The 22,607-nt window shown below is 43.7% G+C and overlaps 1 protein-coding gene across 3 annotated transcripts in view; it reads left to right on the top strand.

Annotated features, from left to right (window-relative positions):
- Positions 1-22,607, top strand: part of sh3bgr (SH3 domain binding glutamate-rich protein) — a 32,257-nt gene that overhangs the window by 1,550 nt on the left and 8,100 nt on the right. For 2 of the 3 annotated variants that reach the window (XM_031895794.1, NM_203546.1), the window contains exons 2-6: positions 4,353-4,538; positions 10,531-10,611; positions 16,856-16,912; positions 19,567-19,623; positions 21,681-21,743. In XM_031895794.1, the coding sequence (XP_031751654.1) occupies positions 4,353-4,538; positions 10,531-10,611; positions 16,856-16,912; positions 19,567-19,623; positions 21,681-21,743 (444 nt within the window). The remainder of the gene's footprint in view (positions 1-4,352; positions 4,539-10,530; positions 10,612-16,855; positions 16,913-19,566; positions 19,624-21,680; positions 21,744-22,607) is intronic. The other variant, XM_031895795.1, reaches the window with a different exon arrangement.

The following is a 22,607-nucleotide window of genomic DNA, read 5'->3' as shown; positions in this document are numbered from 1 at the left end:
TTTATTTAATGGTTAAATGATTCCCTTCTCTCTGTAATAATAAAACAGTACCTGTACTTGATGCCAACTAAGATATAATTACCCCTTATTGGGGCAGAACAGCCCTATTGGGTTTATTTCATGGTTAAATGATTCCCTTTTCTCTGTAATAATAAAACAGTACCTGTACTTGATCCCAACTAAGATATAATTACCCCTTATTGGGGCAGAACAGCCCTATTGGGTTTATTTCATGGTTAAATGATTCCCTTTTCTCTGTAATAATAAAACAGTACCTGTACTTGATCCCAACTAAGATATAATTACCCCTTATTGGGGCAGAACAGCCCTATTGGGTTTATTTAATGGTTAAATGATTCCCTTTTCTCTGTAATAATAAAACAGTACCTGTACTTGATCCCAACTAAGATATAATTACCCCTTATTGGGGCAGAACAGCCCTATTGGGTTTATTTAATGGTTAAATGATTCCCTTTTCTCTGTAATAATAAAACAGTACCTGTACTTGATCCCAACTAAGATATAATTACCCCTTATTGGGGCAGAACAGCCCTATTGGGTTTATTTAATGGTTAAATGATTCCCTTTTCTCTGTAATAATAAAACAGTACCTGTACTTGATCCCAACTAAGATATAATTATATATACAATTATGTAACCCCCGTATGTAATAAAAGGGATGAAGTTTGCCCAGGAGCAGTAACCCATAGCAACCAGTAAAATATTTTCTTTGAAACAGATGACCTGTAAATTCTACTCGCTGATTGGTTACTGTTGAATACTGCTCCTGGGCAAACTTAGTGCCCTTTATTACATAACCCCCTGACATGGTACCAGTACTATGGGCACAAAGGTTCCGTTCTACCTTTGTGCTCATAAATTGTGACTTGCACGGCACAAATGAACTCTATCCCTACAATTGGCCAGGCATTAATTCTGCGGTACCTTGGTGCTCTCTGCCCACATACCAACTAGATTGCATGCAATTGGACAATTGAAATTATTAAAATTATATGAGGGCATTGTTTGCGCCTATGAGCAGGGTTGTATTTTTCTATGGGTTCCATAATGTTAGAATTCAGGGGGGGGGTGTATTTTGCGCCAGTTTTTGCACTTTGCCCCTTTACCTTAAATGAGGTCTGCTGACTATCAATGCACGTACATCAGGCAAGCACTCACTGTGAAATCTATGGAACAGGCTCAAAAGTGCCAATGTGCCATGCCCAGGGCAGTGAATACCCCCTGACTGCCGGCTGCAATGCTGTAAGTTGCACTGAAACGACAGCCGCAGAGTTTAATGTTCCCCCCTGTCTCCAGGTCAGATCAGAAGGAAATAAACAAAGATGAAGGGGAAATTATTGCATTATTCATGTCGTACCCTTGGGGCAAATGTACATGAGCGTGCCCGACTTGTTGCCTACGCCCCTAGCTAAGCTCCATTGTGGCACAGAAGAAAGATTTGGGCCCCTCTATTGCACCGTATCCTGTAGGTGAAAAAAAGAAGTTAGTAAATGGTACGTGGAAAGAAAGGGGTGGCCCCCAGTTGGGCATGTTTGTGCATTTACACACCCTTAGTTGCATATGGTTTAACAGGTACCCCATTCGGGTGTAACTTGCAAAGAGAGCCCTGTATCTCTAGGGACAGGCTGTTGGTGGGCCTTGGCCCTAGTGGGCCCCAGCGACCCAGACCCGACCCTTGCCGGCGCTCCCCCGGCCGACCGTTCCTCCCCTGATGCGTTAAACTTATGCACGCTCAGGGGAGGATGTCGGGTGGGGGACCCTGCGGGGGGGGGGTTAGTTAGGGAGTCTCAGTGGGGGCCCCTGCAGGGGAGGGTCATGGGGGGGGCGTGACCGTGCCCTGGTGGGCCCTGCACCCCCCAGTCTGACTCTGACCAAGGGCTATGCCTAGCGTTAGTAAATGATCCCCAAGTGTGTTCGCTTCATAAGCTCTATGGGGCCATTGCCATCCAGTGTAAAACAGCCGTAGTGAGAATTTATTGATCCTTCTGTCTCCAATGTTACAGGTCTCTGTAAGGGACAAAATACAGAGCGGTAAGAATGGAGTGTCCAGAACTTGCCTCTTCACATGGGGGATCATTCCCCAGAGATACAGAGTGGGGCACAGAATCTGCTGGTATAAAGCGCCCAGTGATTGTATTGGTGCCCCAGCCTGCAATCAGGCACCTATGGGGGGTGCGGAATATTGTACCCTATGTACCCTGCATTCACTTGCTTTACTGCGGGGCCGAACAACTACAGAAAATGCAATTTATTAATAAAGCCACTGAAAATTTCATCTAAATATTTGAAAATTTCACTCATGCTGAAAGAAATCAGAAGCACAAAACCTTACATAAAGCTGTGCGGGGATATTGTATTATAATTGTAACTAATTGGTTTTGATGTTCAGGGTCGCACTGGGCCGCCGGGGCACCGGGAAAATACCCTATGGGCCCCAGCGGCCCAGACCTGACCCTGTTGGTGCTTCCCTTGGCCGTCAATGTCCTTCCCTTATATGTTCACATACGCGCATTTAGAAAAGGATGTTGGGCGGGGGCCCCTGTGGGGGGGGGGGGGGGTGGTGTTGGGGGTGCGGGGCGGGGGCCCCTGCAGGGGACATGTACCTTGGGGGGTGTGGGAGCCCCAGTGGGCCCTGCACCCCCAGACAGACAGAAATTACGTTCTAAATACTGATGAGTACATTTTTTCGCCAGGCATGGATTCGCAGTGAATTTCCGCATTTCTCGATTGGTGAAATGTTTCGCAAAATTCATTGCGCATCAAAAAAGTTGCAGTCGCGTCAAAAATGGGCGTGTCTGCATCAAAAAAGACGCATGCGACAAAAAAGACGCCTGACAAATGTGTTTTGCAGATTTTTCACCGTTTCGCGAATTTTCTTGCCGTTTCGCAAATGGCGAAGCGAAACGGGACAGATTTGCTCATCACTAGTTCTAAATTAGATAGGCTCACAAGTGTTATTGGTGTGGGGCCTAGTCAGGGACTTACAGTTACACTGAGTCTGAGTGTGCAGTAGGGGAAGGTACTGATTGGAGGCCAACTGCAATGCGCTTTGCTCTTGTTGGGTTCATTAATGTAAAGCAGGGTCGGCACATTAGAAATGTCCTGTTATGATGTGAAACCACAGCATTGCGCTAAGTTGATGAGCCCCAATAAGGGCCGGGATCCGATTGGCACCTATCCTTGCTGGGCTGTAAACCCCACTTGGTAAATATCAGCTTGTAAGGTGTCGTCCCTTTATACCTTACAGGGGTTGTCCACCTTTGAGTTTGTATGATGTAGAGAGTGATATTCTGAGACAATTTGCAATTGGTCTTCATTATTTGCAGTTTTTTAATTATTTCAATTGTTGTTTAGCAGCTCTCCATTTTCAGCAGCTTTCTGGTTGCTAGGGTACAAATTACCTTAGCAATCAGGGAGTGGTTTGAATGAGAGGCTGGTATATGAATAGGGGAGGGGCTGAATAGGAAAATAAGTTATAAAAAGTAACAATAGCAATAAAACTGGAGCCTCACAGAGCAATAGTTTTCTGGCTGCCGGGGTCAGTGACCCCCATTTGAAAGCTGCAAAGAGACAGAAGAAGAAGGGAAATAATTAAAAAACTATAACAAATAAATAATGAAGACCAACTGAAAAGTTGCTTAGAATTTGCCATTCTGCAACATGCTAAAAATTAATAATGCAGAATAATTTCTCCCCTGGTGTATGGGGAAGCCAATATTGCCCAGTAACAACAATATAGCTGGAAGTTTGGTGAATCGCCTTGTGTAATTGAGTTTTTGCCTTCTGCTTTCAAGAGCTGGTGGGGCAGAAGGAACTTTTTATGGGTCTTTTGGCATCTTTTGATACCCTCTAATGTTATCTCCTCAGTAAAAATGTATCATTTCCGGTGGCTTTGACCCTTCCTCAAAAGTAATGGGTATTTGTCTGATTTCCGCCCCAAAGACCAAAAAGTTAACCAATGCCCCAGTTATATTTATGATTTAGTAGGGGTTTGGGGGAAATATTGTTTTTACATATAGGAATCCAAGAGACCCCACCCCAAGAGACCAAGGCTACTGCCCAAGGCACGGACCTGTTGGTGCCTATAGAGTAAATATGGCCGTGCCATTTCACATCTGAAATGTATATTGATGCACTGGAACAGCAGCCAATAGCCGAGGCCGAGGCAGAGTTGACATGCTTTTGTTAATACAAATTGGGGTACAATGTTGAATTGGGGTACAATGTTGTGGGCCAATGCAGACGTAGCTACAGACACAGCTATGAATACATAGATTACAGTTCAATAGATAAATATTCTAAAGCCCTTGGTTCTTCTCTCCCACGAACAGATAAAAAAGAAACAACAAGAGGTAGTAGGGTTTTTGGAGGCCAATCGCATCGACTTTGAAGAAAAGGATATTGCATGTAATGATGACAACCGGCAATGGATGAGGGATAACGTGCCCGGGGAGAAGAAACCGGAGAATGGAATACCCCTTCCTCCCCAGATTTTCAACAATGAACAGTATTGTGGGGTAAGAAGTGACCCTCTCAGGGCTTCATTCAACTCAATGGTTATGTTTCTCTGGCTTTGGTTTGTCTAAAGGTACATACAATAGGAGGGACAGACCTCACTGATGCACATGGTACATATGGAACATATGGAACATACGGAACAACGTCTGTTTTAGTTAAAGAAAGAGGCAGGCCATGTTCCCCAGATGCTCAAAAGTGCCAGATTATTGCTTCATCCATGTTCATTTTCAAATATATTTTCTAATAGGACTAAACCCTAAAAAAAAATATGAATAGAAATGCTGTATTTTATATATTGAGCTTAATGCACAACGCTAAAAGCCTAACAGCCCCAAAACAGTAATGGATTTTGTTAGAAGTGTCAGTGACACTGCACATGCTGTTGAGAAGCTGAGGGGTTGTCGAAAATTAGACAGGCAGGCAGTGAGAGAGGCGCAGCGAGAGGGGCAGTGAGAGAGGGGCAGCGAGAGGGGCAGTGAGAGAGGCGCAGCGAGAGGGGCAGTGAGAGAGGGGCAGCGAGAGGGGCAGTGAGAGAGGGGCAGCGAGAGGGGCAGTGAGAGAGGGGCAGCGAGAGGGGCAGTGAGAGAGGGGCAGTGAGAGAGGGGCAGCGAGAGGGGCAGTGAGAGAGGGGCAGCGAGAGAGGGGCAGTGAGAGAGGCGCAGCGAGAGGGGCAGTGAGAGAGGGGCAGCGAGAGGGGCAGTGAGAGAGGGGCAGCGAGAGAGGGGCAGTGAGAGAGGGGCAGCGAGAGGGGCAGAGAGAGGGGCAGTGAGAGAGGGGCAGCGAGAGGGGCAGTGAGAGAGGGGCAGTGAGAGAGGGGCAGCGAGAGAGAGAGAGGCAGTGAGAGAGGGGCAGCGAGAGAGGGGCAGCGAGAGAGGGGCAGTGAGAGAGGGGCAGCGAGAGAGAGGCAGTGAGAGAGGGGCAGCGAGAGAGAGGCAGTGAGAGAGGTGCAGCGAGAGAGAGAGAGGCAGTGAGAGAGGGGCAGTGAGAGAGGGGCAGCGAGAGAGAGAGAGGCAGCGAGAGAGAGGCAGTGAGAGAGGTGCAGCAAGAGAGAGAGAGGCAGTGAGAGAGGGGCAGTGAGAGAGGGGCAGCGAGAGAGAGAGAGGCAGTGAGAGAGGGGCAGTGGGAGAGAGAGAGGCAGTGAGAGAGGGGCAGCGAGAGAGGGGCAGCGAGAGAGAGGCAGCGAGAGAGGGGCAGCGAGAGAGAGAGAGGCAGTGAGAGAGGGGCAGTGAGAGAGGGGCAGCGAGAGAGGGGCAGCGAGAGAGAGAGAGGCAGTGAGAGAGGGGCAGCGAGAGAGGGGCAGCGAGAGAGGGGCAGCGAGAGAGAGAGAGGCAGTGAGAGAGGGGCAGCGAGAGAGGGGCAGCGAGAGAGGGGCAGCGAGAGAGAGAGGCAGTGAGAGAGGGGCAGCGAGAGAGGGGCAGCGAGAGAGAGGCAGCGAGAGAGGGGCAGCGAGAGAGAGAGAGGCAGTGAGAGAGGGGCAGTGAGAGAGGGGCAGCGAGAGAGGGGCAGCGAGAGAGGGGCAGCGAGAGAGAGAGGCAGTGAGAGAGGGGCAGCGAGAGAGGGGCAGCGAGAGAGAGAGAGGCAGTGAGAGAGGGGCAGCGAGAGAGGGGCAGCGAGAGAGGGGCAGCGAGAGAGAGAGAGGCAGTGAGAGAGGGGCAGTGAGAGAGGGGCAGCGAGAGAGGGGCAGCGAGAAAGAGAGGCAGTGAGAGAGGGGCAGCGAGAGAGGGGCAGCGAGAGAGAGGCAGCGAGAGAGGGGCAGCGAGAGAGAGAGAGGCAGTGAGAGAGGGGCAGTGAGAGAGGGGCAGCGAGAGAGAGAGAGGCAGTGAGAGAGGGGCAGCGAGAGAGAGAGGCAGTGAGAGAGGGGCAGTGAGAGAGGGGCAGCGAGAGAGGGGCAGCGAGAGAGAGAGGCAGTGAGAGAGGGGCAGTGAGAGAGGGGCAGCGAGAGAGGGGCAGCGAGAGAGGCAGTGAGAGAGGGGCACCGAGAGGGGGCAGCGAGAGGGGCAGTGAGAGAGGGGCAGCGAGAGAGAGAGAGGCAGTGAGAGAGGGGCAGTGAGAGGGGGCAGCGAGAGGGGCAGTGAGAGAGGGGCAGCGGGAGAGAGAGAGGCAGTGAGAGAGGGGCAGCGAGAGGGGCAGTGAGAGAGAGAGGGGCAGCGAGAGAGAGAGAGGCAGTGAGAGGGGGCAGCGAGAGGGGCAGTGAGAGAGAGAGGGGCAGCGAGAGAGAGAGAGGCAGTGAGAGAGGGGCAGCGAGAGAGAGGCAAGAGTAGCCCTGGTAATTACAGAAACCGTATAGAATTTTTATTTTGATTATATTTAGAATGATTCAGTGATGAAGCGTATAATAATACATTTCCATTTTTGCGATAGTTCCCCTTAAAGTATGTTGCAAACTGCCATATTTTTCACACTTGCGACGTCTATAGAGGGAGTTGTATTTTCATCATTAAAGCTAATTTAATGTAAAACCAGCTTTACATCGTGAATTACTGTGACGCCGTTTTTCCGACATGAATTTTAATAAATACGCTCGCAGTTGAGAAAAAACCCATAATCACAAAAAAGTGTTTGTAAATGTGTTTTTTGTGATCAGGTTTTGGAAAAAACTTTTACATTGGCCTCTAAATGTACCATAATTACTACAAAATAGAGATATAAGAGACAGTAATTCTGCTAACAGCTAAAAGGATCCCTGAGCAGATCCTGGGTTGGTCATTATTAGGGATTCTCTGAGCTGAAGTTTTATAGCGTGATGGAGGGGCCAATGCTGCATTTCCCTGGGTTAGAAGCGGAAAGGGAAGAAATATGGGTAAAAACTCATCTCTCACTTGTACGGTTTGCCCTCAGGGAATTACAAAAATTCTAGGCAGCTTTTCCAAAAGCACCGGGGCTTAAGCACTTGTCTGGTATAATTAAATGAGGCAGGGGGCAGCAGCGGGGAGGGGGGGGGGCAGCAGCGGGGGGGGGGGGCGTTGGGTTTACTCTTATTTTCATTGTCTTCTTGCCAGGAGAAAAAAAAAATCAAAACTAAAAAGCCCATAAATACACTGAGCGGAACGGTATAATCTGGGCTTAACTTCTGCTGTGTTAGAATGATGTACAATATGTCCAGTTTGCCCTTTTCTTTTCTCTTTTATTGAACATCTGTGATTTTGTAGTTTTGACTTTTTATGAAAAACAGTAAATAACATTTATAGATATAGAGTCCATCATTGTTAGAGTTAGCCAGTAAAACCCAGTTCTCCAGCTCTTTCCGCAATGCACAAACCCACCGTAGCTGCTATAGGATCCATTATTCAGAAAACTTTTATCCACAAAGTTTCAAATTACAGAATGACCATCTCCTATAGACTCCATTAAAGCCAATAATTCAAATTTTTCTCTGTAATAATAAAACAGTACCTGTACTTGATCCCAACTAAGATATAATTACCCCTTATTGGGGGCAGAACAGCCCTATTGGGTTTATTTAATGGTTAAATGATTCCCTTTTCTCTGTAATAATAAAACAGTACCTGTACTTGATCCCAACTAAGATATAATTACCCCTTATTGGGGGCAGAACAGCCCTATTGGGTTTATTTAATGGTTAAATGATTCCCTTTTCTCTGTAATAATAAAACAGTACCTGTACTTGATCCCAACTAAGATATAATTACCCCTTATTGGGGGCAGAACAGCCCTATTGGGTTTATTTAATGGTTAAATGATTCCCTTTTCTCTGTAATAATAAAACAGTACCTGTACTTGATCCCAACTAAGATATAATTACCCCTTATTGGGGCAGAACAGCCCTATTGGGTTTATTTAATGGTTAAATGATTCCCTTTTCTCTGTAATAATAAAACAGTACCTGTACTTGATCCCAACTAAGATATAATTACCCCTTATTGGGGCAGAACAGCCCTATTGGGTTTATTTAATGGTTAAACGATTCCCTTTTCTCTGTAATAATAAAACAGTACCTGTACTTGATCCCAACTAAGATATAATTACCCCTTATTGGGGGCAGAACAGTCCTATTGGGTTTATTTAATGGTTAAATGATTCCCTTTTCTCTGTAATAATAAAACAGTACCTGTACTTGATCCCAACTAAGATATAATTACCCCTGATTGGGGGCAGAACAGCCCTACTGGGTTTATTTAATGGTTAAATGATTCCCTTTTCTCTGTAATAATAAAACAGTACCTGTACTTGATCCCAACTAAGATATAATTACCCCTGATTGGGGGCAGAACAGCCCTACTGGGTTTATTTAATGGTTAAATGATTCCCTTTTCTCTGTAATAATAAAACAGTACCTGTACTTGATCCCACCTAAGATATAATTACCCCTGATTGGGGGCAGAACAGCTCTATTGGGTTTATTTAATGGTTAAATGATTCCCTTTTCTCTGTAATAATAAAACAGTACCTGTACTTGATCCCAACTAAGATATAATTACCCCTTATTGGGGGCAGAACAGCCCTATTGGGTTTATTTTATGGTTAAATGATTCCCTTTTCTCTGTAATAATAAAACAGTACCTGTACTTGATCCCAACTAAGATATAATTACCCCTTATTGGGGGCAGAACAGCCCTATTGGGTTTATTTAATGGTTAAATGATTCCCTTTTCTCTGTAATAATAAAACAGTACCTGTACTTGATCCCAACTAAGATATAATTACCCCTTATTGGGGCAGAACAGCCCTATTGGGTTTATTTAATGGTTAAATGATTCCCTTTTCTCTGTAATAATAAAACAGTACCTGTACTTGATCCCAACTAAGATATAATTACCCCTTATTGGGGGCAGAACAGCCCTATTGGGTTTAGTTAATATTTAAATAACTTTCTAGCAGACTTAAGGTATGGAGATGAAAATTACAGATTCATTATGCAGAAAAGCCCAGGTCCGGAGCATTCTGGTTAACAGGCCCCATACCTGAATATAATATCTTGTACAGTATCTCAAAATTCAAACAGTTAGCAAACTTGTACATACCCCTGAGAAAATAATCCCTTTCTTTTATGAATCATACGGACAAAATCATGGTAAGCTTAGTGGGCTCATTTACTATGGCTACAGGCAAAGCACTACGTAGTGCAAAGTGGTACCTCAGTGAGCCCGCATAATTCCATCCACCTATCTAGTGTGACATTATAGCCAACCACATTGTCACTATTTCACCTCAGAACCCCACTGGCCAGCCCCCAGGCCCGGACTGGCAATCTGTGGGTTCAGGCAAATGCCAGAGGGGCTGCTGTAAGGTGCCATAGACACTCACTATTTATTGGGCTGGGGGGGCTGTTTGGGCCTCTGTGTACTTGAAATGCCAGGGCCTATTTTGAGTCCCAGTCCAGACCAGCCAGCCCCACAATGTCATCTTACCACCCCTTTTGTCCGGCTTTTCATGGTAACCCTAGATACCCCTCATTGTGCAATGTGCCTCCTTCTTTGCACTTTGCACCTTCCCTTACATTGGCCATACACAGGCCAATTCGAGCTGCCAATGTTGATCCAATATCGGCAGCTTATCTGCCCCTGTATGGGCACAAACGATGGTCCTCCCCAACCGACATTTGGCATGAAATCGGGCAGATCTCCTTCGGGCAGGTTTGATTTTTCTGTCGGATCACGAACCACATCGGCTCATTGATGTGGTCCCCAAACCAAAGGGCGCCCATATCCGCTGCTTTAACTCTAGGGCCAAACGAACCAAATAGCCTGATACCACCCACCCGTAGGTGGGGATATTGGGAGAAGATCCGCTCGCTTGGTCACCTCAACAAACAAGCAGATCTTACCGTGTATGACCAGCTTAAGATGCAGAATTAATTTCTTAACTCTTCACAGGGTGTCACGTTTTCCGAATTACATTGATGTTGGCTCAAAATAGTTCTGCAAATTAATAAGGACTATTTGTTTATTTCCGACCCCATACAGACACACAAAGAATGAAAGACACTTACCTAATATCAAGGAATAAACAATATTTTCTCCCCCCATTTAGGACTTTGAATCGTTCTTTGATGCAAAAGAAGGAAATGAAATATTTGTGTTCCTGGGATTAACTCCGCCTGCAAGTAAGAAGGTGAGGCTGTGAGTTTGCGCTACACAATAATAACACTGCTCGGGGTTGGTCTATGGGGTTATTGTCCGGCTGCTTGGTAAATATAGATGAATATATTCTCATTGCAATGCCCACATACCTCACCTATATATATATATAAATATATACTCTCCTTAATCATATCATGTCTTTACTTTTACTCTTTACATAAATAATAAAGGGGAATATTTCAATGATCACAATAATAACACTGCTCTGAATTTCTCATGTTCCACAAGAACTGATGTTTATTGCTTACTTCAATTAACAGATACCTAGTCCATTATGTGTGTGTGTGTAAAATGTTTAAGACGTTAAAGGGGAACTCCGGCTTCCGAACCAATATGTGTTAAAGAGCCCCACACAGCACAGAAACCCCTAATATCCCTATCCCTGTAATCTGTTCCTTCAGAAAGTAGGAATAAATATAATTTTTATATGCTGAAATCCAGCTGCAAAACAGTTCTACTCTTTCTGCATCATTTGAAATCCTGGCAGGGGAGGAGGGACTAAAACACTGATGTTATAAATTGTAACAACTTCCCCACAGCTTACAGACAGCATGCAGGAACTACATAACCCACAATGCATTGCACTGGGATGTTCTTTTCCTTATTGACATCACGTGTGCAGCAGGGAATTGTGGGATTGGGAGGAGGCTGAGGACAGGCAACTACTGTTACATTATATTTGAGTCACAAAGTAGTCAGCCAGATCAGCTGGGGAACAGGGGGCGGGGCTTAGGGAACAGGGGGCAGGGCTTAGGTAACTGTTCCAAACCATATTATTACATTAAACATCATGAAAAGGCTGCATATTATTTAATTGATGTATATTGCACAGTTGCTTGAAGTTATGTTTATTTTTCAAAAAGCTAAAATTGTGTTTGGGTAGAGTTCCCCTTTAAGAACGACTGTGCAGTCAAGTATCATATGATATTGCATGTTGTCCATTGATTTTTTTTTCCCATAAAGCAATGTTTCCTCTGTACAAAAGAATTCCGGCAGATGTCGTAGATCAATGCCAGAGATAATGGATTAGGAGCTTATCCTGGGGGGGTTATTGGGGAAATGAAGGTGTGCCCCTGCCCCGAGCCTGGAAGTAATCTGACCAGGGCCGTGTAAGCCAGCCGCCATGTGTGTTTGCTGCTGAAGTTCATCCACTTTGCAGGATATTTTTATCCAAGGCGTCATGATTGGGATTCTGCCTCCCTTTCAAGTTTCTCCCCTTCTCCCCTAACAAGTAACATGGGACATCATTACCAAATATTTGTTCCTTCCAGTTCTCAAAAAACAAGTTACAATTCATTCCAGAAACAGATTTCATTATGCGCAGCTCTGGGAAAGAGTTTATCTTAAACAGACCGGAATGTCCTCCACCATCGCTGGCAACAAGGCTGAAGTACATAGAACATGGGGCTTTTCCTTATGGAGGACTAGGGTGTAAGGGTGAAGACACACAGAGCTACTAGTAGCAGCTACTTGTCACGGCTACTAAAATAGAAAATTCTGATCATTTACTGATAATTGTCTCTACATGTGTTTTAGCAGAGGCAATTCTCACCATTGTCTATGGCAGGGGATTTTCCGGTGTTTAGTAGCCGTGAAAAAGTAGCTGCTACTAAGTAGCTCCGTGTGTCTTCACCCTTAAGATGTAAGTACTGTGTTGGTAGCATGAAATCAATGATTCAGAAGTCACCGTACATTTCAGAGTAGACATTCCAACTTGTCCAAGGGCAGCGAGAAAGGAATTTATCTGCCCATTTGTCACAGTGGTTTATCTCAGATTATGCAATTATCTGTTCAAATGGGCAACAAGTGTAGATAATAGAATTAGGTGCATTTATCTATGGATAAAAATGTCTTCAGATCTGTAACTGGGTTTAGAATCTTGGAACATGATATGGCTGTATTTCCATCATCTGACTGATTGGCCTGGGGTTTTGGTTCCTGGTATTTGTGTGTTAAGAAGATATTTGTTTCTTTTAGTGATCAACACCCCTCAGAAATTCTGCCTCACTAAGGGTGAAGACACACAGAGCTACTAGTAGCAGCTACATGTCACTGCTACTGAAAATCCCCTGCCATAGACAATACTGAGAATTGCATCTGTTAAAACACACAGACAATTATCAGTAAAGGATCAGCATTGTCTGCTTTTGTAGCCACGACAAGTAGCTGCTACTAGTAGCTCCTGTGTCTTCACGTTAATGTGATTAGAAAGAAGAAACTGGAGGTAATGGATTGGCTGGGAAATTATTCCCCTACAATCAGACAATGGGTTAACTTATTACTTATAAGGCACGTGGGTCCTGCCAAATTTGAAAAAATATGGGCCCCATGGTTCAAAGTCAATCCTGTGGGTGTCTCCGACTCTCTTAATCCCTATTTCCCTGGTTAATTCTATTTTTCTCTCCCCGATATGCTATAGAGATAGCACCCTCCTCCTGTTTCCAATTGTGTACACTAGTTGTTGGTGTTCATTTGTGTATGGTGTTCTTTGGGGTTCTAGTAAGCTACAGGCTCTTTGCTAGGGAAGCCTGAGTCTCAATCCCACTCATGGTGCAGCTGCTTTGTGGGAGAGGATGGATAGAAGAATGTAGGGTTTTTAAACTAAAGGAAGAAGCTGTGGAGGAGAATAAGAGGTATGAAGGCTCATAGGTGGTTAATTAATGTATTAGAATGTACAGACCCCCTAACGCAGTGACCCCCAACCAGTGGCTCAGCATGTTGCTCACCAACCCCTTGGATGTTGCTCCCAGTGGCCTCAAAGCAGGGGCTTATTTTTGAATTTCTGGTAAGGAGGCAAGCTTTGGTTGCATAAAACCCAGTATAATGCCAAGCAGAGCCTTCTATAGGCTGCCAGTCCACATAGGGGCCAATTATAGCTCTGTTACCCCCAGGAAGCATTTTCATGCTTGTGTTGCTCCCCAACACTTTTTCCATTTAAATGTGGCTCAGGGGTATAAAAGGTTGGGGATCCCTGCCCTAATGTAAGGGGAGAGACTCAGCTTCTGTTGCAAATAGAAAAGGCTGCTAGTTTGGGGGCAAGTCTTAATAATGAGGGATTTTAATTGCCCGGATATGGATTGGAGAAAGAATACTGGCAATTTCATGTCACAGGTTGCTGGGGACTGATTCAGAGAAAATGCTTTATTGGATCTAATCAGTGGTATAACAATAGAGGGAGCGGACCCCTTTGCGGAGGGGCTTGGGGCTTCCTCCACTCTGGCTCCGAGGTAGTAAAGTAGGCGGGGAGCAGGGATTTATACACGAGGATTTGGGGGGGACATGTCAGAGCAGAAGGAGGACACGTCAGAGCAGAGGGCCTGCCAAGATTGCTAGTCTGTGCCGGACCCCTTTGAAGATTTTTGGGAGGGGCCTGGAGCAGAGTAGTTACGCCACTGGATCTATTGATCCCTAACAACATGAATTATAAAGGTACAGTTACTATACCTGTAGCTTGGGTAATGGTCACTGCGTCATCATCTCATTTAATGTTTTTCGTAAAACAGAAACTTACGCTGGGTCAGCAAAGATGCTACATTTCAGGAAAGCAAACGTCAGCACCCTAAATGCATTGCTTTAGTGAGTATATAGGACTCCAGGTTTCATCTAAAAACAAAGAACAGAAAAGGTTGTCGGTTAAAATCATATGATTAAATGTATTAACTTAGAACATCTAAAAGCATTAACACCCAATGAAATAAAGATGTTAATTGGAATAAAGAGAATTCAAATGAAAGGGGACAGATGATTCATTTAAAAGAGAACAGTTCAATTACTGGAGGGGGGGGCAAATGTTAGGCACCCCCCTGTTATTGGAATCACTTACCTGATACCATTGCTGCTGTTAGCAGAGAACTGCATGGCCGGGGTATTTGCCTCGTCTTCCTTTCTTCTATCCTTAAAATTAGGGGGCGACGTAAGCACAGTGAAGAACTGCAAAGGAAGAAGCATGGATATACCCCGGGCCGGGGCAGTTTTCTGCTAACAGGAGCATTTAATATCAATTACTGTACATACTGCTAATGTCATATAATGCCAGAGCCACAGTAAAAGAGACAAATCCCAGTACGAGGTTCTGTTCCTAGTTATAGGGAAGGCAGGGGATTCTTCCATTCCGTACTAGTGGGGATAATTCTCCTGCTGATGGTTGAGAATAGAATACTCCGTGCCGGCTGCCTTGCATTTCTCCATGCACAACATAATGCGTGTAGCCCTGCAGACAGTAGTCTGGGGATTATCCAGGCTTCCATATGCCATGAAATGCAACACAGAGACAAGGCAACATTAACATATCTCAGCGAGCGCTCAGGAAAGCTCTGGGCAAACCAAAGAGAAGAGCAGATGTCGGCCATCATTAGCTTCGCTTGCTGCGGCTTCTCAGTTGGCCGCGTATCAAGAAATCTCGCTGAACAAAATTCTGCCAGTCCTTATTCCTAGTGCCATGTTCCAGAGCCTTTCCTTCTGCCACAAGGAATGTAGGATAGTAGGAGGGAAGGCTGCCCAGATGGGCTCTCATACACGCACAATGTACAGGGGAATCAGTTAAAGAAATAGTTTAATCCAAGCTGAATTTCTACTGTTGCCAGGGTCAGACAGGGGCCCCACACCCCCCAAGGGAACCCCGCCATGATCCCCCCCCTGGGGGTTTACAGTATATTCCATGTCTAACACTAAAGGTGCCCATACACGGGCCGATTCTAGCTGCCGATATGGGTCCCTTAGACTGATTCGGCAGCTAATTGGCCCGTGTATGGGGACTACCGACGGGCCTGCCCGACCGATATCTGGCCTGAAATCGTGCAGATCTTGATCGGGCAGGTTTAAAAATCTAGTCGGAATGGGGACTGCATCGGCTCGTTGATGCGGCCCCTGGACCGACTTTTCCTATACCCGTCGTTATAATTTGATCCCCTAGCCCCAGGGCCAAACGATCGAATTAGCCTGGATTCTCCCGATATTGCCCACCCATCGCCAAGCGAGCGGATCTTAAGGTGTATGGGGACCTTAAGGGGGGCATTTACTAAAGGTCATAATATTTTACAATTAAATGTACTTTTTTTGGTCCAAGATACAGTCTTGTCATGTGGAAAAAAAAATGAAAATTTTCCACCATTTATTATGCAAAAAAACTAGGGATGCACGGAATCCCGGATTTGGCCGAATCCCAGCGTTTTTTTTAAGGATTTGGTTTCGGCCGGATCTGCGGTCCTGGCAAACTGAATCCGAAATAGCATATGCTAATTAGAATTCCAAAAGGGTTAAATCGGCAGTGAAATTTTTTTTAACCCCTTCTAATCCCGAACGGATTCTGTTCGGGATTCGCCGAATCCTGCTGGGTGGGTTCGGAGGTTTGGCCGAACCAAAAAAAGTGGGTTTGGTGCATCCCTAAACAAAACAGCAACAAATCCGAAAATAAAAATATATCATCTAAAAGCTGTTGAGGTCAATATTAGGTGTCCTCTTTACAACTGGAAGATCTTTCTTTGCTTTGTGGTTTTAGAGGTTTTTTTCTTACACTTTTCATGTGCGACAATATGAAATATGTGCGTTTTTCCTGCATCTTTATTTAAAAGGCTGTTGTAATATATCACTTGCCATTTGTAGTTTTAGAGGAAATGAGGTTAGTGGTGGCTTCAGAAAGTTCTAAAAGCAGGAAAATGAGAATGCTGATCAGGGCCCCTAGTCCGCGCTCTTTAGTCATTGCCCCCGCCGCTTGTCCTTACGCGGTGGGGGCAATAATGAATCGCAACGCGAACCCCGCCCCCCGCGTTCAACTGCGCATGCGTGCCAAAGGGGGGGGCGAATGAGGAAGGTGCAGGGGCGAGGTGGCCGACCGGGTTGCCTAGGGCGCCCGGTTGGCTTGGCCCGCCCCTGATGCTGATAAATGGACCTCCAAATGTTTATTTGCATTGTAATGATCACAAGTTTATCAGTTACACATATCAGCTACATCTAGAACATTTACATGAAACTAATTCAAAAGAAAGATGCTCTATGTAGTTTCACATTCAGATGTTAAATGATCCACATGCTCTCGCTCGGTGGCCACATAATCTGGTCCTTGATATAAACCAACGGCATTCTTCTAATGCCCTTGGTGCGTGTATTTTACACTGTACTGTATATAATATAAATAATCGGAAGGTGTATTTATTTGCAGGTTCTCCTCTTGCTCTTCTCCTGTTCCTCTTAATTACGTTTGCTTTTGTTTGGTGTAGGAACTGGAGGTACCATCTGGCCTGCAAAATGGGGAGGTTCCAGCAGAAGACAACACTGTAATCAGTATTTTCCTTGTTTAGTTTCTAACCCTCTTTTTTTTTCAACTTTTCTTTTCTCTCTCATCTTTATGACAGGTATGGGATCTCTTATCTGAAATGCTTAGGACCTAGAGATTTTACTTCATAGTTTGGAATTCACGAAGTCTAATGTGAAGGGTAGTGGCACACAGGGAAATGTAGCCTACGGTTAAATCTTGTCAACCGCCGACAACAAATCCCCCTGACATTCTTTCCCATTGGCAATAAAGAAAATCACCGGTTGGAAAGCACAAGCAGTCAGTGTCGGACTGGCCCAACAGGATACCAGGAAAACTCCCGGTGGGCCCAGGTGTCAGTGGGCCCTCCTGCTCACCCAACCATTTGCTTTGTATGCCTATACCATGGCCATTACTCAATCCTATATGAAAAGAAACTGAAGAAATGGAGGAAAGGATAGATGTAAAAAGAAGTAATTAAGAGATTAAAGAAAGTGAGTGACCAGAGAAGGGGAGAGTGGGCCTAAGGTCTAAGGGTTTTCTGGTGGACCCTTGGCACCCCAGTCCGACACTGCAAGCAGTGCTTCGTTATCTGTGCTGGAATCTTCGGGCGACTTTGGAGTATGCCTTCCCGCCGGCAATTCACTTTATTTTCAGTGGGAAGACATTTCAGAAAGATTAGTCGCCTGTGGTAGCTGAGATTTTACCGAGGACTAGTGATGAGCGAATTCTCTCACCAGGCATGGATTCGAAGTGAATTATCCCATTATGGCATTGGCGAATTGTTTCACGAATCGTCCACGAAAATGCAGTGCCAAAAAATTTGGCACCTCAAAAGAAAGTTGCGTCAAAATGGATGCAGTCACTGCAAAATAGGCATGGCCATGTAAAAATGGGCAGACGCAACCAAAAAGTCATGCGTAACACGCATTTCGCAAATTTTTTGCTTTTTCGCAAATTTTTTGCTGTTTCGCAAATTTTTCTGTAGCTTCATGAATTTTTTGCCGAAGCAAAACGGGACAGATTTAAGGTCCCCATACACGGGCTGATTCTAGCTGCCAATATCGGTCCCTTAGACTGATTCGGCAGCTAATCGGCCCGTGTATGGGCACTACCGATGGGCCTGTCCAACCGATATCTGGCCTGAAATCAGCCAGATATCGATCGGGCAGGTTAAAAAATCTAATCGGGGACCAAACGATCGAATTAGCCTGGATTCTCCTGATATCGCCCACCCGTAGGTGGGGGATATTGGGAGAAGATCCGCTCTGAAGGTGTACGGGGACCTTTACTCATCACTACCACGGTCAACTAATCTCCCTGTGTGCCACTGCCCTTAACTCAACTAATTTTACCATCAACATGGATTGAACCTAGTTTAGCTATTACTGCATACAGAATACTGTTTTGTTATTAATGAGATAAAGCAATTAAGAATTGTTTGAATAGGCAATAGGATTCTATGGAGGTTCTGAGCATTCGGGATAACAGATTCCAGATAACAGATTCCATACCTGTATTAGGCTCTAATTGTGTGTGTGTTGGAAACAGAGCATCATGGTAAATGATCAAAGATGTACAGAATCCATGATATTATGTTTGATAAACTCAGACAAAAAAGTAACGAATTTGAGTTTGCAGAACCGAAACTAAGAGCATGATTGGTCAGAATGATAATACTGAAACATTTATGGGCAAAGCCTCGGTCAGCCTGGGGTTGGGTGCAGTGAAACGTAGACAACCAGGGTCCATATTCAGTGACCAAAGTCCAAACGTAATTTCTGGGATGGTCGACCTCCCTGATCCATATTTTGGATTCTGTACATTTAATAGATATTATTGATGCACTGTAAGAGTAATCTTCCTTCTTTTGTGTTTGAGATAATAATCGGTTGGTCAACTGGACATCAACAAATAATAACAGGGTATCAGTGTTTAGTCTCCAAGTTTGGCACTAAATATAAAACTAACTTCCTATCCTTATTGGTATATTATCCAATTTCCAGTCTCTTTCTGGACAGAAAACCAGCTGGGGAGCAGTCGCTGCTATAAGGAGCTCCACAATAAGGCACATTTCTACGGCCCCTGCCCCAATGAGGGTTCTTGTTTGGGCATCATACACAAATAGGCGGCATTTAGTTGGTAATAATTCATTAAAATACGGGTATTTTGTGGCAAATTTTTTCTTCTGTTCAATGGAAGAAAGTGGAAAAATTTCAAGTCCTTTAGATGCTTTAACAGTGAATCATTGTTTTTTTTTGCAGCAATGAAAACCCTTAGAGCACTGATCCATAGCAACCAATGCTATTCCTTGGTGTATACTTAGTAACATAGTTATCAGAGATTCTCCATGTAGCATAAACCCTAAGGGCACACATCCGTGAGGGAAATCTGCAGATGATATTAGATCAAGTGCTCAGGGTTCTTGCCCACTTCCATGTAAGGTCTGATGGGGATAAAGTGGGGCAATTGCCACATGCGTTGCTATGAGGGGGCATTAACGTTTGTGACTCTTTATACTCACCAAGGCTCAGTACCAACAAAAAGCTGCATTTGATTTGATTAAACCCTAATTTGTATTTTTTTCAAATTTCAATTTTACAACTAATATGATTTGGAACAAAAATGTGAAACCTTGCCCTTTTTCACCCAATGTTTTGGCTTCGTTTGGTGCAGGAAGTGACGGAACCGGCAGTATCGCAAAACGAGGAGCTCCCAGCAGACAACAGCACTGTAATAAATGAGTATTCCATCTTGCTTAATGTCTAACCAGCTTCTTGTATTAACCAACAATCGGATAGGCGCAATGAAATGATTTTGAAAGAAAATACAGCCAACTTTTTGATATAGAAACAAATACTTGATATAGTTACTTGATATACTTTGATATAGAAGCAAATGCTTTTTAATTGCTAATTTAACTTATATTGTGTGTGTGTACGACATCATATTAATTCAATATACACAACAGTGCTTTGTGGTAACACATATAATGAAAGGTGCACCAAATCCATCATTTTAAAATGGTGAGATCAATTTTCTTACAAAAACACCAAAAATAGTCCGATATATACATGCTATGGCATCACAGAAAAATCAGTGATCAATAAACTGTAAACAAATTCCCCCAATCGTAATCTTTTTGCCAAAATACCCTTATACATATCTTGGATTTTGTGCATCTCCATATGTAATAAACAATTATTTATGCTGGATCTGAATAAGCATCTGTCTATGGAAGTACTGTCCTATTATAGACTTGTTGATGGCACTGGATGTGATACGTGGTCTTTGAGATTACAATAGGTTCATCTCCTAATAATTAGGGACCAGGGTTTTAGATTTGGTAAAGGTATCGGACCCCTTATCTGGAAACCCATTATCCAGAAAGTTCCGAATTACGGAAAGGCCATCTCCCATAGACTCAATTTTAATCAAATAATTTTCATTTTTATAAATGGTTTCCTTTATCTCTGTAATAATAAAACAGTACCTCTACTTGATCCCAACTAAGATATAATTACCCCTTATTGGGGCAGAACAGTCCTATTGGGTTTATTTAATGGTTAAATGATTCCCTTTTCTCTGTAATAATAAAACAGTACCTGTACTTGATCCCAACTAAGATATAATTACCCCTTATTGGGGGCAGAACAGCCCTATTGGGTTTATTTAATGGTTAAATGATTCCCTTTTCTCTGTAATAATAAAACAGTACCTGTACTTGATCCCAACTAAGATATAATTACCCCTTATTGGGGGCAGAACAGCCCTATTGGGTTTATTTAATGGTTAAATGATTCCCTTTTCTCTGTAATAATAAAACAGTACCTGTACTTGATCCCAACTAAGATATAATTACCCCTTATTGGGGGCAGAACAGCTCTATTGGGTTTATTTAATGGTTAAATGATTCCCTTTTCTCTGTAATAATAAAACAGTACCTGTACTTGATCCCAACTAAGATATAATTACCCCTTATTGGGGGCAGAACAGCCCTATTGGGTTTATTTAATGGTTAAATGATTCCCTTTTCTCTGTAATAATAAAACAGTACTTGTACTTGATCCCAACTAAGATATAATTACCCCTTATTGGGGGCAGAACAGCCCTATTGGGTTTATTTCATGGTTAAATGATTCCCTTTTCTCTGTAATAATAAAACAGTACCTGTACTTGATCCCAACTAAGATATAATTACCCCTTATTGGGGGCAGAACAGTCCTATTGGGTTTATTTCATGGTTAAATGATTCCCTTTTCTCTGTAATAATAAAACAGTACTTGTACTTGATCCCAACTAAGATATAATTACCCCTTATTGGAGGCAGAACAGCCCTATTGGGTTTAATTATGGTTTCAATAATTTTTTTTGTAGACTTAAGGTAGGAGATCTGAATTACAGAAAGACCCCTTATCCGGAAAACCCCAGGTCCTGAGGATTCTGGATAATGGGTCCCATACCTGTACTAAAGAAAATTATATTGATTCAAAAATATCATTGCATGCCTTTACTGGCAAAAGTATCTCTGGAATCAAATGTCTTTGGGCAGAGACACACAGTATAACATGGCTTTGCTTGGAACATCATCAATAAATCCAAAGTGCTGTGAATAAGACATAGAAGTAGAGGTGAAAATATATAATCAAGGTGCACAGTGATTACAAAGGACTTATCATACATTTTCCACTAATATTTTTTGGTTTAAAATCGTTATTTAACGACTCTAGCCCAAGTTACCATACAGATTTACATTACGAACTGTTTATAAAATCTCTTGGCTTTGTTAGGCGCAGGAATCGGAAGTACCATCTGATGTGCAACACGAGGAGGTTCCGCCAGAAGAAAACACTGTAATTGAAATGAGTATAATCTTTGTTGAATGCCTAACCAGCGTATTTACTAACAACTTGATGTTTAAGATTATACTGTAACTGACAAATGAGAAAAATAATGTGAATTTAAAGAATGTTGGTGTTGCATACCTCCCAACTCCTATTTATTTTGAGACAAAAAGGTGTCGGAAGACGGGTGGGGAGTTGAGGGGAATCTTGGGTGCTGCTGGTTATTGATGCCATTGGTGGATTGGCGATGTAGCTAATATGTCTGAATTTTGAAGTCTGGGATGTTGGGAGGTATGGTGTTTGGGCGGCAAGTTTACTCTGTTGTGGCTCAGATCTAATCCCCCGTGCTTGTATATAACATTAAGGGGCACATTTACTAATCCATGAACGGACCAAAAGCGCCGAACGTGTTTTTTCGTAATGATCCCCTGTGCTTGTATATAACATTAAGGGGCACATTTACTAATCCATGAACGGACCGAAAGCGCCGAACGCGTTTTTTCGTAATGATCCCCTGTGCTTGTATATAACATTAAGGGGCACATTTACTATTCCATGAACAGACCGAAAGTGTCCAAACGCGTTTTTTTCGTAATGATCCCCCGTACTTGTATATAACATTAAGGGGCACATTTACTATTCCATGAACGGACCGAAAGCGTCCAAACGTGTTTTTTTGTAATGATCGGTATTTTTGCGACTTTTTCGTCGACGTTTTCGTATGTCCCGCAATTTTCCCGTCGCCGTTACGACTTTATTGTATATTTTCCACGACTTTTTTGTCGCCGTCGTGAAAAAATCGGATTGCTTTTTCCGCCGTTTACAATTGCTGAATACGAAAAAATCGCGACACCAACTAAAAAGTCAAGCAAA

Source organism: Xenopus tropicalis, chromosome 2 (assembly GCF_000004195.4).
Source record: "Xenopus tropicalis strain Nigerian chromosome 2, UCB_Xtro_10.0, whole genome shotgun sequence".
Lineage (NCBI taxonomy): Eukaryota > Metazoa > Chordata > Amphibia > Anura > Pipidae > Xenopus > Xenopus tropicalis.
This window is presented reverse-complemented; position numbering and strand designations above follow the sequence as displayed.